Below are 17,500 nucleotides of genomic sequence, written 5' to 3'. Positions count from 1 at the left end.
ACTTTTCTTTTTTTGCATGCAAGGGAAAGGGAAGAGATTTTAGAGTTGCAAGAAATCTCAGCAGGTTTAATCACAACAAGCCCAAAAGTGTATGCATGGACATTTATGTATGCAGGTTTGTGCATGAATGTCTGTTGGAGAGAGCAGCTACTCCCTCTGAGACTTAAGGTACCCCACCACCCTCCCATTTTGTCTGATTTTGGCTTTTGTGTTGAAGGGGCTACTTTTAAATTTTCTTATTTAGTGGGGGTATATTAATTAATATTTTTGGCTTTGTGGGCATAGGTCACTGACCCTGAGAGGCGATGTGTGTGTGTGTGTGTGTGTGTGAGACCCGTAGCCCCTCCCCTTCTGTCCACCCCCCATTACCCTCTGCTTTCAGAGGCAAGGCTCTCATGCATAATGCAGAGAGAACAGGGAGGCTCTCATTAATAATTACTGCTGCCTTTGATGGATGGAGAAAATAACGAAGGGGGCTGTTAAAAATGAAGAGAGCAAGAGGGAGATGGCAGGAGGGGGGAATCTGAGTTTTTTGGCTGGTATTTATTGCCGTTGTAGTTCTTTGAGGACTGAATGCTTTTGGGAATGGATTTGGACTTAGTATAGTCAAATCCTAGGCTGATGTTTTGGATAGTGTTAATATTTTGATTAGGGAGTAACTCCTCGTCTGATGCGTTCGAAGCAGCTACTACTACTCAAGGGTGTTTGTCTCTTGACTTTTCTTTGACATTCCATACATCATTAACTATTTCTTTGTGATAAAAAAGCCTTTGTCGTCTTTACTTTCTTATATGAGATATTAAATGTCTACCTTTCCTGCTAGGTAGACATTCTATTCATTGTTCTGCTGTAAAATAGCTGGAATCAAATTACAGCTGTCCAACTAGTAGTTTCATGATATATGTTTATATCATATAGGCTTTCCTCTCATGATTTAATGCATGTTTTATCCACACATGATTTTGTGTGTGTGTGTGTGTGTGTGTGTGTGTGTGTGTGTGTGTGTGTGTGTGTGTGAGAGAGAGAGCTGGTCAGAAGCTTGGGGTCAGCAGGGAAGGTCATAGGGAGCAGCAAAGCTACAAGACCCCTGCCAGCCAGCCAATCAGAGTAAAGGCTCTGGTGGACAGCCAATGGCAGAGTGGCACGGTGGCCTTTGATTCAGGGACCACCATTAGCCTCGTCACTGAACAACAGTGCTGGGGGCAAGATGGCCGACATCCAGCACTGCAGAGATGGAGAGAAAGAGGTTGAGGGTAGAGATGGATGCAGAGACAGACAAATGAGAGAGTGGGTTGAATGGTACAATAAATACAAAATATATGGAAAGAAGTTACATTTGAAAATGCATGTTTATGAAATATGTAGAATATGAAATTACAGATGGTTTTAGCCACGCTAGCAGCATGGCACATTTTGGAAGGCAATGGGGGACTGTAGTATGGTGGAATTTCCATCTTACAAACTAATGCTATGTAAGTTGAGACAGTGGTACCCCAGGTCTCATTCAGGTCAGTGTCCAACATAACCTCATAACCTGTGTCAGGCATAGCAGTAGTTCAACTCTGTCTCCATAGAAGATGGGAGACGTAACAGATGTATGATAACACACTGCTGCTCATCCTGCCAAGGTCAGGAAGTAAAGTAAACACAACACATTCTGTCCGTGCTGATAAATTCAGGTTAAGCATATGTGTTTACAGCACCCACAATGTCTTTGTTTACATTGAAGGTTCAGCTCAACTTAACACCTCCAGCATGAGTTTAAATACACCTTCAGGAAGACAGGAACTTCAGAAGTTGGGATGGCACCTACACTGTACTGTGTAATCCTAATTTGTCCTTGATTGAGAATTCATTAAATGCTTGTGTAAGTCATCAAAGTCTCCCGAACCTTCTTCATGTATGTGAAATGAGTTGTGCTGCTCCTCAGTTTTCCACCACTTTGGTCCAGACATTCATGATGAATTGTAATAATTTTGACAGTGCTGACTCCTCATCTTAGTGGGATCACCAAATCAAAATGTTGTGCAATACTTTAACTACTAACTAAGATGGTGACCATGGTAATCATTATAGCTGCTAAACATCAGCATTTTAGCATTGTGACTGTGTCATTGCAACTGGTAAAATGATTTGTTGTTAGGTCAAGGGGATTTAAGTAAAACTAAGCCTTATGACTACCAGCACTGGCAGCCCACTCACTCTGACATCTCTCCATTTTGTGTGTGTGTGTGTGTGTGTGTGTGTGTGTGTGTGTGTGTGTGTGTGATGCAGGCCTGTGTGTAGTGATTTCTAACAGAGTGTAAATTGTAATTTCCCCACTGGAACCAATATAAAGTATAAATTTAAATTAAATGTTCTTCAACTGGTTGCTGACCTCTGACAGGCTCATAGTAGGTAAGACCTAGAGTTTAGATTCTCTGCCCGAGCCCGAACCGGACCCGCCAATGTTTTCCGCCGCTATCCTCGGGCCGGACCGGGCCGGGACCTTGATCAAGCATTCGTGTTTTTTTAATCATTACTTTATTAGCCTTATTCGGTGGGGAGAAAGATATGCCTCTCCAGCTTCTCCCTTGGCTTTGGGTGTATGTCCTGCACTGACTGCACTGACTAGGTAAACTGTGCTACATCGTGTCTCCCCCATCTGCAGCACTGTTCACGGCCAGTGCGTCAGCATGCAGACCGTGCCGAAAGACAGTATTAATTAGGTGATCGAGACAAGAAAGTCTCCTATATGCTTCCAGGGCTTTGATTATGTTGCTGCCTTGATCTGTTACCCACACTATTCGGCTGAGGGAGCTAGGGTCGAGCATTTTTTTTTATGTTTCTTCATTCGGATCCATTTGCGATCCATTCCATTCTGAATAAACAAACAGCGCAGTTTACATGCTTCGTCCTTGTTGCATTACCTGTATTTATTAACATAATTCTAAACAGATTTCTGTAATTCAAACAACTCGGAATTGTAGTTGAGAACGTCAGTTATAACGGCCCACGCATTAAAAAATTGTCGGGTTGAAATCGGGATCGGGCTCATAATTACAGTTAATGTGTCGGGCCGGGCTCGGATGCAACGTGCACGGGCTCGGGTAGGGTCGGGCTCGATTTTTTTTTTGGCTTGAGCTAAGCTCTAGTAAGACCCTCCTCCTTGAAGCTTGGCAACCAATCAAAAATGACAAGGGATTCGTTGTCCGGGCGCCGTTCTGCAAACACAGTGATGACACAGAGCTGGTTGAAAATCTGCAGTTGTTTCATTTTAAACGTATCTGCAAAGAGGTACACATACTCCTTTTTGCTTTTCTCCCTAAGGCGAACAGTGTGATTCGCTTTAAGGTGATGCAGAGGTCTGTTATCTTTACTTAGGGCTGCCATAAAAAGATTTTAAATGTAAAATGCGTTCTATTTTTGATAGAGAAGATATTAAAGGCAATACGTTCTGTACTAAACAGAATGATACATTTTGTTTAACATGGTAATCTCCACAGTAAATGGTTTTATCTATTTGAACAACTCAAGCATTTAATATTGTTGGGGACATTTTCAGTGAAGCAAATTATTTGAGGCATTCAGAGTGCATCGGAGACTGGGAAACGTCTGCTTGTCTGCTCTGATTTGATTGATGACCAGATGAATACTTATAGCCATTATATTATATCTAAACAGACTATGTCACAGATAGATTGTGACACTCTATGATGTAAGGTAACATAATCTAAAGAGAACAAGATATGCAGATTACTGTGTTGGGGAGACGCCAGCATCTTGTGGCTCCAGCTTGTCAGCATATTCAGTGAAAATCTGTTTTTCTCCCACAATATAAATAGAAAACAACATAGAGAAATATTAACATGTGACCTACAGTATGTTTGACAAAATGTACATGAACACAACATGTTAAAGCTTATATGGGCAAAAGACCTTATCTCTTGAGGAAATCCTACGGGGGAAGAGCACTACAAATGTGGCAAAGGAACACTGGCATTACAGTGGCCACATCTGATTGGTTAATAATATTGTTTTCTTCATGTTATCGTGTCATCTGAGCTTCCTATAGATAGACTTGACATATTTCCCTCTCCTGTTAGAGCACAATAGACATTTCTTCACACAAACTGACTTCTTTCATTACACATTACAATTTAGGGAAGAACTGTTTTACTAATTTAAAGTACTAATCAATATTTTATATTTACAATGGATTAAATAATAATGTATAGTATGAAAGGGGTTCCAATCCACAGATAATTATCACTTACCTCTGTAGTTGCCCCTCATTTTAGCATGTTTCGGCTCATTGCTTTGGTTTTACAGCTCAATGTTTTGGTTCACTCTTACCGCTCTCAGCAACCCCTTTCCAACCTCAGCAGACAGCTGTTTTCAACAGAAATAAAGAAAACCAACTAGCTGGCATTTAGCCAGATATTTCCCTCAGGAGCTGGTGGAGGCCAAAACAGAGCTAAAAGGGGAGTCAATGACTCAAGTTTTCTGAAAGGACACAAGCACGACTCCGAATGAATGCTATTGCCACTCTGTATCTGATGTGTAAATAGGCAACCGTTTGCTAACATTATGTCATTGTTGCGTTTACAGCTTGTTTCACTGCCCATCAGTAGCCAAAATAATTAGGTTATATTGCTATAAATGGCGTTTTTCTTTTACATGGTACCTGCTCGACTCGCCTCGACTCTCCTCGCCTTTTTTGGTTTTCCATTACGAAAAAAAGTCCCTGGTACCTGCTAACAGGTACTTTTTTTTAGTATCACCTCCGTCAAGGTTCCAAGCGAGCTGAGGCGATACCAAAAGGTGACGTGAAAACCTGCAGACTACTGATTGGTCGGAGAGAATTGTCACTAATCACTGCGTCATCATTGCTAGCGACAGACGGGTGTCCTGAACCATAGACTGTATATAGTCTATGTCCTGAACAAACCCGCCATTTTTAAATAGTTTAACCAGTGGTGTTTTTTTTTTCTGCCTCCAGCTTCTTTTGAAACATTTTTTTTTGCCGAGAGTCAAAAACAACACATCTTCGACGTTCTGTGTGTGTGTTGCGTTAGGTCACGGGAGTTTCCTGCGGCGTCGCTATGACGACCAGCCACGCTCACCTCAGGCATGAGGCGGTACTAAATCTGCAATGGAAAATGGAGGACGGGACACCGAGTAGAGTAGAGTCGAGCAGGTACAATGTAATGGAAAAACGCCAAAAGTGGCTATATGTAACTTTCAGGTTGTGTTGATTCTAGCGACTGCTTCGGACAGAAACGTTAGTGTTTTTACCACACCTGCTGTCGTAAAGGTCTTTAATGAATTACTGAGTTAGCGTTACCGGGAGGTCATATGGTTGCGGTGAATGTTTTGGTCAGACAGAAAATCATTAATTTACAATAAGAGAATACGTTACAGATGCATTGTTGCATATCAAGTGTTGCATACGGTAACTTAGCCTGCTCTGGATGTATCATGAGCTAAACCGGGTATCACTGCCAAAGCATTAGGAGTAGCAATGAACGTAATAATGACTTTATATAATAAATGTATATAGCGCATTTCATGAAACCCTAGGACGCTTTACACAAGTACAGGGGGACACGAGAAAGAAAAATAGTAGGCCAACACAAACACAGACTAAAAATAAATAAAAACCGGGCGCTAAATAGAAGAGGGATGTCATTTAATGTTGGCTACTGATGTAGAACCACATCGCGCATTGTAAAGTTATTTCATGAATGAAATAGATATATTACATAGGCTACCTGAGGGCCAATTCGATGTCAGTTTTAAATAATTTACAATCCCGTAATTGTCTCCATCTTTTGAAAGCCCGACCAAGTTTGACACGGGTTTTCACCCGTCGTCTGTCACTTTCCCTTTTAGCTTTTAGTTGTTCTGCGTTTAGTTTCCTTTTTTTCTGTGATGGCCCTGCCCCAGTATCAGCCATAACTACAACAGATCACTTCTAAAATAACATTAAAATACAATTAGGCCTATATAAGGAAATCTCCTGCTACCTTTTTACCTGGCTGGATACTCACTAACTAAGAGGCTTTTCCGGTGTTACGCCGAAATCTGTGACCCATTAGAATGTGTCACTGTAGAGCCTGGTCTACCTGCCGTAAATTCTTTTGTGACTGCGAGAAAAATCGACCCGGGCAAAGGCATTAATAAAAATAGCATTCTTTGCACTATTCGTCTCATTTGCTGTTACAGGTCATTTATGATCATCACATGAAAACAGTACATACAGTACAGAAACAATACAGTTTCAGAAACATTTAAAAGTTACGTATAGTTACTTTAAGGAATTTCATACGAAAACAAGAAGAAATGGATAACAAGAAATGAAAACGGTAATACTGTTGTATGACAAATACACTTCAACATATTTCGACAGAAGCAGAATCGGCTCCTCCATTGATGTTGCCTTTGATATATATACCATTGATCTTTGGCAATCACTGAACAGTAGTTCAAGTTTGACCAACCTAAGTGACAGTGGCAGGAACGATAAGGAAATGTGTTGCTTAAATGAACTAAGCCACAGTTGCTGTCTGCAGGCTGAAAGGCAAAGCTGTAAAAGACTTAAAGAACACACACATGCCACTCGCCCCAGCTCATAACAGGAGGCCAAAGATTGAAGAAAGACAAGGATTTAGAAGGATAGATGAAGACAAGAATGATGCTCTTCACTAAAGAGAAGAAACAAAGGCTGAGTGAGAGAGAGGGTAAGAGAAAAAGACAGACAGAAGCCTGCTGTGGAGTGGGCCATGGATGCCAGAGCTGCTCAGGATTGATTGCCTCTGAAAAGCATAGAAATGATGGCAGCTGTTTGGCCTCCTAGTCAAGGTACACTAAGCCTGGCCCTACTCCAAACACTGATGTAAAGCTGATGAAAATGTTGACAGTGCCACATAGATGACAGAAAAAGAAAATACACCCACCTGCATGAGCCCATACACCTACACACCGCAGGCCACGCTGATGATAGCCTAAATCTGCTCTGATCTTTGAATTCATTTGGCTTCATGAATTCAAGATGCAGGATGATGACATAATAGTGAAAACCTTTTACATGCAAATTACATTGTGTCTGTGGCGATTGTGGTAATTATGCTTATTTGTGGGGTGTCTTGTGTGTTTACGCAGGTATGAGGCAGCAGAATGACAGTGGTACTCAGTATCGTTCAGCCATTTACACATCCAACCCCACTCAACAGGAGCTTGCATTGAGAAGCAAAGTGGCCTTCCAGCAGGTATAATACCCACACACACACATCAGGTTTCATTATGATACTTACCCAAGCATGGCGTTGCATATAACCAAACCATGTGTGAAGTAAAGTTAAGCGTCTGTTGAAAAAGTGTGAATAATGGGTAACATTTTCTGTAATTTGCTGTTCAGTGTTGATGCATAACATACAAATCATTGCCCCAACCTCACACACATCATGCAGGTCTACAGTTCTGAGGTAACTTAAATAATAAACAATATGTAACTTTTTAATGTTTCTGAAACCGTTTATTTTTTCATCTGATGATCATAAATGACCTGTAACAGCAAACGAGACTAAGGGCCCTATCTTGCACCCGGCGCAGCGCAAAGCCCAACGCCAGTGTCTTTGCTAGTTTAAGACCGACGCAGTTGTCAATTTCCCGTCCAGCGCCCACGTCATTTAAATAGCAAATGCACCAGGGCCCATCTTTGTGCCCATGGGCGTGCTGGTCTTACAGGGAGGTGTGTTCAGGTGAATTCTTGGCGTATTGCTATCTTACAGATACAGCGGGAAGTGATCGTGCCATTGACCAACAAAAACTTGGTCTAAAGTCAATAACGCAGCATTTTATTGTTATTTTAACAGCAAATTAGTAAAATGCGCCTAGGCTTATGCACAGTGCTTATGCTTGTTACACACACACAGGGAAGCGCAGCAGCACACTAACATGCAAAAGATTACAAATAAAAATATTACGGTGCAAATCCGCCATTATAATAGCAATGCGCCAAGGTACAAACGCGCCTGGCTTTTAAAGGGAATGGGAGATGACACTCTGGTGTATTGCATGTTACGCCAAAAACACACTTATGAATTAATGAAGACACTAAGTACAACCCTTTTGAAACATGCGCCCGGCGCACAGACCCTTTTTTCCGCCGTCAAACTAGCAAAAGTGGATTTGGACACACCCTAAACGCACCTGCGCCACGCGCTTCACGCCGTGCGCTTAGATTGTTAAAATAGGGCCCTAACAGTGAAAAGAATGATATTTTTACGCTTTTTCCCGCAAAGTCACAAAATGATTTACGGCAGGCAGAACGGCTCTACAGTAACACATTCATGCAGCCAGGTAAAAGGTAGCAGGAGATTTCTTCATTTAGGCCTATTGTATTTTATTTTAGAAGTTAGCTGTTGTAGTTGGCTGATCCTGGGGCAGGGCCATCACAGAAAAAAAAGGAAGTTAAACGAAGAACAACTAAAAGCTAAAAGAGAAAGTGACAGACGACGGTCGGGCTTTCAACAGATGGAGACAATTACGGGATTGTAAATGATTCAAAACCGACCCCGAATTGGCCATCAGGTAGCCTATGTAGTATGTCTTTCATTCATAAAATAACTTTACAATGCACAATGTGGTTGTAGTCAGTAGCCAACATTAAATTACGTCCCCCTTTAGCGCCCGGTTTTTATTTATTTTCAGTCTGTGTTTGTGTTGGCCTACTATTTTCTTTTCCCTTGTCCCCCTGTACTTATGTAAAGCGCCCTTGGGTTTCATGAAATGCGCTATATTTGGTTCGTGACAAAGTGACGGTGAAATCCGGTTTAGCTCTCGATTCATCCAAAGTAGGCTAAGTTACCGTATGCAACACTTGAAATGCAACGATGCATCTGTAACTTATTGTAGCCTAAATGAAAGATTTTCTGTCTGAGCAAAACATTCATCGTGACTATATGACCTCCTGGTAACGCTAACTCAGTAGTGGGCAATACAGCACCATAAACAAAAGACCTTTATGACAGCAGGTGTGGTAAAAACACTACAATTTTTGACCAAAGCGGTCGCTAGAATCACCACAAACTGAAAGTTACATATAGCCATTTTAAATAGTAGATGTTTTTGATTTGTATATCATGTCTATAACAAAATGAGAATGAGCAAAACACTGTTGGCGTGGCGTTGTCCAAGTTATTTGAATAATAATTAAAATACAGTCTCTGGAGTGGTGACCTCTTTGAGTTTGATGCTGTTTAGTCAAGCGAAGCCACCTCTGTTAAGTTGATCTCCATCTACATCCAATCGGTGACACTCTTTCTTGAACTGAAAGAGAGGAAGAGGGTCAATAGGTCATTGAAACTAATTTCTAAAGCTCGTCCTTTCAGTGGCACACGCGTCCCCCTTTTGTTCTTTACTCCATCTGTCCGTCCGTCCATTAGTCTGTCAATCCGTTGATCCCTGCATCACTTTGGTTTGTTCATCTCTCCTCTCTCTAAATGGTATTCATGGAGAAGCTGGCAGGGGGGCAGAGGGGAGCAAATTATGATCGTCATGGTTACTTAGGGGTCCCGGGGTCAGCAGTCACGGGCCACAGGGCTGTTCATGTTGCCATGGCGACAACCTCCCAACCTTGATCTTGGGCTGGGGTCAGAGGTGAAAGAGGAGTTGCAGCTGAGACCAGGAAGCAGGAGGGGGGGGGGGGATCAGATCAGAGGGCCATGACTGACTGACAGGCTATCAACTGACGGTGACCACACACACACACGCACGCACGCACGCACACACACACACACACACACACACACACACACACACACACACACACACACACACACACACACCACCCAGGTTTATAAGCCATGCACCATCGCTGTCTTTACAAACATAAAACTGGAAATTAAAGAACACACAGACTTTATTTATGCATTGCTCAAAGCTAGATGGGAAATGTAGGGCCAAAATATATAAATTGAAAATAGAAATAAGAAAAATACATTTTGAATTATAAAGTTCATTCTTGACCTTGAAAACCGCATTTGGCAAAATAGTTTCACTTCTAATCATATGTTAGTTGATAATTATTCATTAGTATTGTAACGATAAGTGTTATTGTTTGTTTTTTTATTTTAAAGATTTTTTTTGGGGGGCTTTTATGGCCTTTAATTGATAGGAGAGCTTGAAGACAGGAAAAGAGAGAGAGAGGGGGGACGACATGCAGCAAGGGGCTGTGGGTCGGATTCGAACCCGGGCCGCTGCCAAGGACTCAGTCTACATGGGGCGCACACTCTACTGGGTGTGTTAAGTGTTATTGTTAATCATTAAATGTTGATATAATGATCATTTACTGCACTTGAAACTCAATTTGTAGCCAACATGACGAAGTTCATAAAATCCCCTGAAAAAAATCTCTAACAACTGAGTAAACTCCATCTACTTATGGAGATCATGTTATCTGTTAGCAGCAACTAAATGGACCCTGAGGAGAGATTGTTCTGTCAAAAGGAAAAATAGAAACAATAATATTAAGAAAATCAATTAACATTTGCTTGGTGTCATGTTTTCATGACCTCATCAATGATATTTAAGTGAAATAGAGCTCACAATGCCTTTAAATTCCTGGTACACTTGTATCTATTGATTCATACAGTATACAAATATATGCTGTGTGTTAACCCCCCCCACCCCAAAAAATATTGAAAATATCTTCTTTTTAGAAATTCACAAAAAACTGTCCTAGAATATCTATAGTACCACTGACATCCCAATTGATGGCATTTCTTTTATTTAGAAGCCTAGTAATGCCCAGCTAAGACATGTAATAACTACACCATAAGCCCTTGAATAAACGGTGTGAAAACCAACCAAAAACAGCAAAAGGTTCAATGGGTTCATGTTACAGCACAAAAAAGGCTATTATATCAAGCATTATCTTCTTGAAAACCTCCATGCCAGAGAAAGGCTGAGAACCATAACCCAGTTTACAGCAGACACTCAAAAAACACTCATTGACGAACATCCAGAGGAGAAACAGCACTCAGACTCTTCCCTCCTTCTTTCTTGTTCTCCCCTTCTCTCTCCCCACCAACACTGCTGACACCACCGATCTGTCAACCACTTCAGTGGCACCCCAGTTTCATCTGAGGGCCACTGGGACACATATCTTCTCAAAGCAGCTGACACGCTCTCAACCAAAATGGCAGCTTCCTGCCCTGAAATGGTTGCCTTGCCGCATTGATGCTGAGTCTCAAGAACAGCCTGGCTTGAAAATGGCATCTGTACAGAGGAAGGGCTTTCTGTGTGTGTCCGTACGTGCGCATGAGGTTGTGTGTGACTGTGTTTTATCCTTAAAGGCCAATACTCTCGTATCGGGGGAAGTGAGTGCTTGTTCGGTAGAGTGACAAGAGAGTGCGTGGAGGCGATCCAAGACGATCGGAGATAAGACAGGCATCACAAAATCCAGATTCCACCCCACTGCCAGCCCATGACTCATACACACTCACATGTACGTACAGACACACACAGACATACATTTGGCACATACACGCACAGCCCAATGAATAATTAACCCATATGAAGAGTCTCTTCTGTAGGGCTTTCAGTTTCTTAACTTCAGCATTATTGGGGGGGGGGGGGGGGGGTGAGGCAGAAAAGCTTGTTTAAGCGCGAGAGCAGCGAAGGGAAGGAGAAGGAGGGGAAAGGGAGGGGGGAAGAAGAGAAGGGGGTTCTCTATAATGAAATTTGCAGAACATCAAAGGCTTCTGTAGCCAAGCCGCTGTGGCAGCAGAGCAGACAGGAGGAGTGCATCTCTTTCTCTCTCTCTTTTCCCCTTCTCTCTTTCTCTATATCCCTCCCTCTCTGCTAAAATGTGTCTCCCCAGAGCTGGGTAAGGGGGGTTGGGGGTGAGTGGAGGGTGAGAGAGAAGGGATGGGAAGAGTTGATTAGGAGGAGAGTGCGGGGCGGTGGTGGGGGTGGGTTAGAGATGGGTTAGGGTTTGGAGTGAAAAATGGAAGAACGGGGGTTCTGTGTGTGTGTGTGTGTGTGTGTGAGAAAGAGATGAGTGTGTGCATGTATGAACAATAGGTTTTATCAAGCCAGCTTGAATATTGCGTGTGCGCGCACATGCATGTGTGTAGGGCCTTGGAGGGGTGAGTGTGCCCTCCGATAAGGCATCCTAACTTAATGAGCTTGAAAGGGGGAAGCTGGGGTTCAGATGATGGCTGAAAAAAAAGGGGGATCGTTTGGGGCTAGAAGTCTAGAGGAGAAGCCCGGGGGTTGTTAAAACAGGGCGCAGCATCAGCAGGTTTCATAATCGGGCTTCAGGTCACACAAGCTCACGTCTCTCATTTTGGAATGTCTTCAAAAGTAGATTTACCCTTCCAGCTTTTCCCCAACTCCCGCATTTTATAGTCGGTCTGTGCTTTACATGGAAATGTTTTTGCTTTGTGCTAAAGTGATCAATCGCAAAGATGTAACCTGTTAATAGAAAATGATAAGAGGTATATTGTTCACAAATAACTTTTTAATTGCCAGAAGGTAAATGCCCGTCCCTCAGTGAGATTGATATTAAAATATTAAGTACAGTGCAGCTGCAATGTTAAAAGGCGATCGCTTTTCACAAGAATGCAGGGATGATCTTCTGCGCTTTTCAGTCTTCAGATGTTTAGCTACTTGTTGTTTGCCCTGGGAAAATAGAACAACAACAAAACAACGTAAGAGCGCGTACCGCCTCGCTCCGAGACTGAAGTGAGTGCATCCTCTCACCCTCTCAAAATGTAGGAGTGTTGGCTTCCTCGCTCACAAAATGTAGGCGCGCTCGCTGAAGATTAGAGCCCAGCTAAAATGGATGCCTGACCCGCACAGAGAAAGATAGATGAACAGAGCAGGGCAGTGGGGAAAAAAACTCTTCATCCTCTGTGCATACAGACTCACAGATTAAATGCACATGCTTTAACACACACACAGTGATGTACATTCATGTTTTACATATATGGCATTTTACAGAACCTGGCAGGAACAAGAAGCATATTGTTCTACTCTTTCATTATATCCTCTCTCTTTCAGACTGCTTTTTCACCACCTCACTACAGTCTGTTTTCGTTCTGTCAGCCTCTGGATAATCTCCCATGCTCTCCTCCTTTACTTCCCTCAATCTCTCCCTGCGTGTCTCTGCACCATCACTGTGTCTTTTTCTCTCCCCGTCTGTCTGTTCTTCCTTCTTCGTCCTCTCTCCATCACTCCCGCTCCGTCTCTCTCCCTGAGGTCATCGAGGGCAAGCGGGGTGCCGCGGACTAGTCGTATCATGTCAGCCTACTTCATGTGTTTTCAGGCAGAACCACAGTCTGTTACCAGCATTGTACCAGAGTAGCTTTGCTTTCAGAAGTACTCAAAGTGTATTTACATTTTTAACATGTTGAAGGGCTTTGTGTGCTCCGAAGTTCAGGTGTGCAGCTGCAGCGAACGATACCTTGGTTCTAGGTCTGTGCAAATGAGATCAAGAGTTTGCAGTAACGTACAAACCATTTGTTGTCGTTTGTCTTGACATTCTGAAAATGAAGTCACTAAGTACATTTAAGTGCTTTAAGTACAACTTTCTGTTTTCTGAAGTACTTGCTCTTTACTGAAGTATTTTTATTTTATTTCTACTTTATGCTCCACTACATTTCACAGGGAATCTTTTATTTTACTACATTTTTTGGCAGCTGTAGTCACTAGTTAAATATCAATATTTTACATGAAAAACGTGATCAGCTAATGAAATATGCAGTATTATAGTAGTAGAACAGTATATAAAATAGTTAAAATTAGCTTAATCTAGACCAGCTAAAACATTAAATACTGCTTACACATTTATGCATCAACAATGATAATCCCAAATACCTCAATAACATAACACCTTTACAGGCATCATTTGATTTTCTAATGAGTACTATTGTACTTCTACTTAAGTAAAATAAGAATGTAGGACTCAATACTTTGAGGCTTTGCAATTTTGCTTGCAATAAAAGATCTCAATAGCTCTTCCACCACTGCTAAATTATTATATATACATTGTAAGCCTTGTAAAACATGTTTTGGCATTATTATTTTTTTGGCATTACATTATTTACATATTTGTGATTAAGACTGAAATGAGGACACCAAGAAAAATGAATAAATTGATGGAGAGTAGCCAGAGAAATGGTAAATGGCGGTAACCACACACACCAGTAACAGGAGTGGACTAAGGGATGATTACATAAATCGCCGAATTGAGGTCATATCCCTGCTCAAATGGCTTCACTATGAGTCATCGCGTGTCACAAACTCTATGTCAATGCGCGTCTCGTCCCCACCACTCTGCAGCCGTAGGCCTTCCGAGCAGAGAGAGAGACAAGACAGTAGGGTAGGACAAGAGGAGAGAGTACATTTTCCTCATCCTCTTCTTGCTCCTCCACCTCCACCCTCTCTCGGGGTGTCACGTCCTATTTGTGTCCCGAGGTCGTCTCTCTGGTGATGGTGATGGCAAGAGGGGCTCTCTCGCTTGGCTGGAGAGCAGGGAGGACTTGGTAGTACGAAGCGGTGGTCTGTGCTCACATGGGAGAGAGAGAGAGGGAGTCAGCAATGGAGGGAGATGGAAAGAGAGTCAGGAAAGAGGAGAGAGAGAGAGAGAGATGCACCCGTTCAGCCGTGCCTTTGACAGGGGAGTCTTTCCGACAGGCGTGAAGAAAGGAAGGGCTGACTGGGCTGAGTGAGCACACACACACACACACACACACACACACACACACACACGCACGCAAATGTTTTTGTCTCAGGAGGACATTGCATTGACTTACATTCATTCCCTGGTGATTTAACCATAAGCAGTACATGCCTAATCCCAACCCTAACCGTAACTAAAAAACAAGTAAAGGTTTACCTTGTCATCAAATAGGAGGCGAGACCCCATAATGTCGCTGTGTGATGGGATTTGTTATACAAATGTACACACACACACACACACACACACACACACACACACACACACACACCCTGAACTATACCTAACGTGTCCTGGATTCATGACCCTCTGTTTCAATCCTCACACACACTCGCACATAAATACAATCGCATACACAAACACTGATGAACACAATTCTCTCCCTCTATGTAGCATCATTGGACGTCATTATCACCAGCATCAAAAGGCTCAACTTGAGGGCATCTCGTTTGCACTTCCTCTCTAGAATTTTCTCTCCTCCATCTTTGCCGTTTTTTACACTCCACATCCTTCCCTCAATTCCTCTGCTGCAGTGTGTGAGAGAGAGAGAGAGAGAGAGAGAGCGAAGCCACATGAGGTTATACACAGTGGCGTGACGCCATGCATTCTGATTTATAGATCTAAAATGGCCGCCGTGTTGTGACTGCTGTAGAGGGCTGGATGGAGAGCGAGGGAGTCGTGCGTGGATGTCAGGGCGGGGGTGTACGTTTGCTCAGAATAGCAGACCTTTTCTTGGACATTGTGTTCTCCTCACATGAAGAGTCCTCTGCCCTGAAGGGTTTGCTACTACAGTGGTTTGGTGATGATGACTGATTAATTAGGCCATGATGTACAAAGCTTCCACGCTCATGTCGGCTGGTTTACTACAATGCTGTTGGATATAGGCAGGAAAAATGGGTTCTCCTGTGTCAAACTGCACACAGTGTGCATTTGAAAGGTAAATATGTACATGCTTGTGAGGTTGGGGTTGTGGCTGTAGTTTGGTTTGTGGACGTTGGGTCCATCCTGCAGGGAGATTAGAGCCCTCACATTGTAGCGGCAGCCACTGAGGACTTAGAGGTCAGCCGCTGCCTCAGCTTCTCTGTGGGGCGCAGAGCTTTGATTTACTGACTCTACTGCATCACCTCCGTGACACACACACACACACACACACACACACACACACACACACACACACACACACAGCTAGTGCCACACTGCCTCCATGTGGACACAATTATACACTACCCTGCTGCCCTTCACTGACATTATTCCCTCTTATAATTAGTGGTGATACTTTTTTATACACACTGTCATGCACATTACAGATGACCTAAAAGTACCAACTTCTTCTGTCCAAAATAATAATTTCCGTACTTTTATTCAGCTTCAGTTACACCATCAGCAAAAGATGTGTAGCCACACATGGAGCATATACGGCTTGGTTTGGTTTTAACTCAGGAGTTAGAAACAGCAAATGTATCTTATTTTAAGTATAAGTGCGTTAGTAGTGTTAGTGTTAGTCGACTAATTGTAAATTAATCGCCAACTATTCTGATTTTGGATTACATGATAAACTCATATGAAGCAATAATGTTGAATATTCTCTGGTTTCAGTTTCTTAAATGTGAGGAACTTATGATGGGCATTTCTCACTATATTATAAGACTAATTGACAATCAACTTGACAATAATCAACTCAATCCATTAAAAATTACCAGTAGATATAGATAATGAAAAGAATTGTTAGTTGCAGCCAGAGACTGGTTGACCAACAGTTGACATTTAAAGAATGGAAAGGTTCGCAATTAATAGTTACAGGTAGGCGAAAAATTACGTTAAAACCTGAATACATAAATAGAAGATCATAACAAATGCAGATGCTTCCATAGCTTTCAAAAGGGGTCACTGAATGGTTTGATGAGTATGAAAACGGTGTGAATAATATACTATGGTCTTTGCAGTCATCAGATCTCAACCCAGGTAAACACCAGTGGGAGTTTCTGGAGGCTCATGTTGATCCAATCTCTTACAAAGACACTTTATGTTGGTTGTTCCTCTAAATTGTCGCCATATATGTATTTTATATTCAGATCTTTATTAATTGATTTATGTGGCCACTTGGGGAAAGCAGAACAACCTGTAAACACAACAGTGACATGTTCTCATTCTATGAAGTTGCAAATCAGCTAACCCTGCAGACACTGAACATTTTGATTAATTAGGAGTTGTTCCTGGCCAACTGGAGAATGCAAGTCCTATATTTACGATCCTTTTTTTAGGGAATATCTGGCTTTTTAGCTGCTAAATGTTCTACTTTTTTTCACCAACGTTGTCCATTTGCCATCTGGTGCTGGGCAGGTAGCATATAGGGGGTTTATCAGAGCTTTCTCACCGAAAATTAGTTGCCGGCTGTTGCTGGAAACAAGGTTAATGAGAGCAGTGAGAGTGAACCAAAACGGTGACATTGCTTTCCATAAAACCAAAACATTGATGTAGAACCTGCTCAGAAGGATTGCAAGGTTGGGTGGTAATTCTGTGGGTTCATCACTACGAGCAACACTGTTTATGTTACACACCATTTGAGCCATTGAATATATAAAAAAATATTGATTAGGGGTGGTACGGTTCACTAAATCCACGGTTCAGTTCGTATCACGGTTTTAGGGTCACGGTTTTCGGTTCTGTACGGTTCTTGTTATTTTTTCTTTTAATCTTTAACACTCCAGAAATATACTTCAGCATATGATATATAGCTAAAATTAGCATATTGAATGCATGTTGTACAATACA

At 42.2% G+C, this 17,500-nt stretch overlaps 1 protein-coding gene and 1 long non-coding RNA gene across 4 annotated transcripts in view; one reads left to right on the top strand and one right to left on the bottom strand.

Annotated features, from left to right (window-relative positions):
• Positions 1–17,500, top strand: part of si:ch1073-358c10.1 (peptide methionine sulfoxide reductase MsrA 1) — a 38,538-nt gene that overhangs the window by 18,485 nt on the left and 2,553 nt on the right. For all 3 annotated transcript variants that reach the window (XM_031281477.2, XM_035994695.1, XM_031281485.2), the window contains one exon: positions 7,144–7,250. In XM_031281477.2, coding sequence (XP_031137337.1) covers positions 7,144–7,250 — 107 coding nt within the window. The remainder of the gene's footprint in view (positions 1–7,143; positions 7,251–17,500) is intronic.
• On the bottom strand, positions 13,959–15,487 carry LOC118493740. Its single transcript, XR_004895714.1, has 2 exons — positions 15,144–15,487; positions 13,959–14,552 (listed from the first exon to the last, which is right to left on the bottom strand). It is a non-coding gene; the product is annotated as an uncharacterized LOC118493740 (long non-coding RNA).

This window comes from Sander lucioperca, chromosome 18, assembly GCF_008315115.2.
Source record: "Sander lucioperca isolate FBNREF2018 chromosome 18, SLUC_FBN_1.2, whole genome shotgun sequence".
Taxonomy (NCBI): Eukaryota; Metazoa; Chordata; class Actinopteri; order Perciformes; family Percidae; genus Sander; species Sander lucioperca.
Note: the sequence above shows the minus strand (reverse complement) of the source record. Positions and strands in the feature narration are given on the sequence as shown.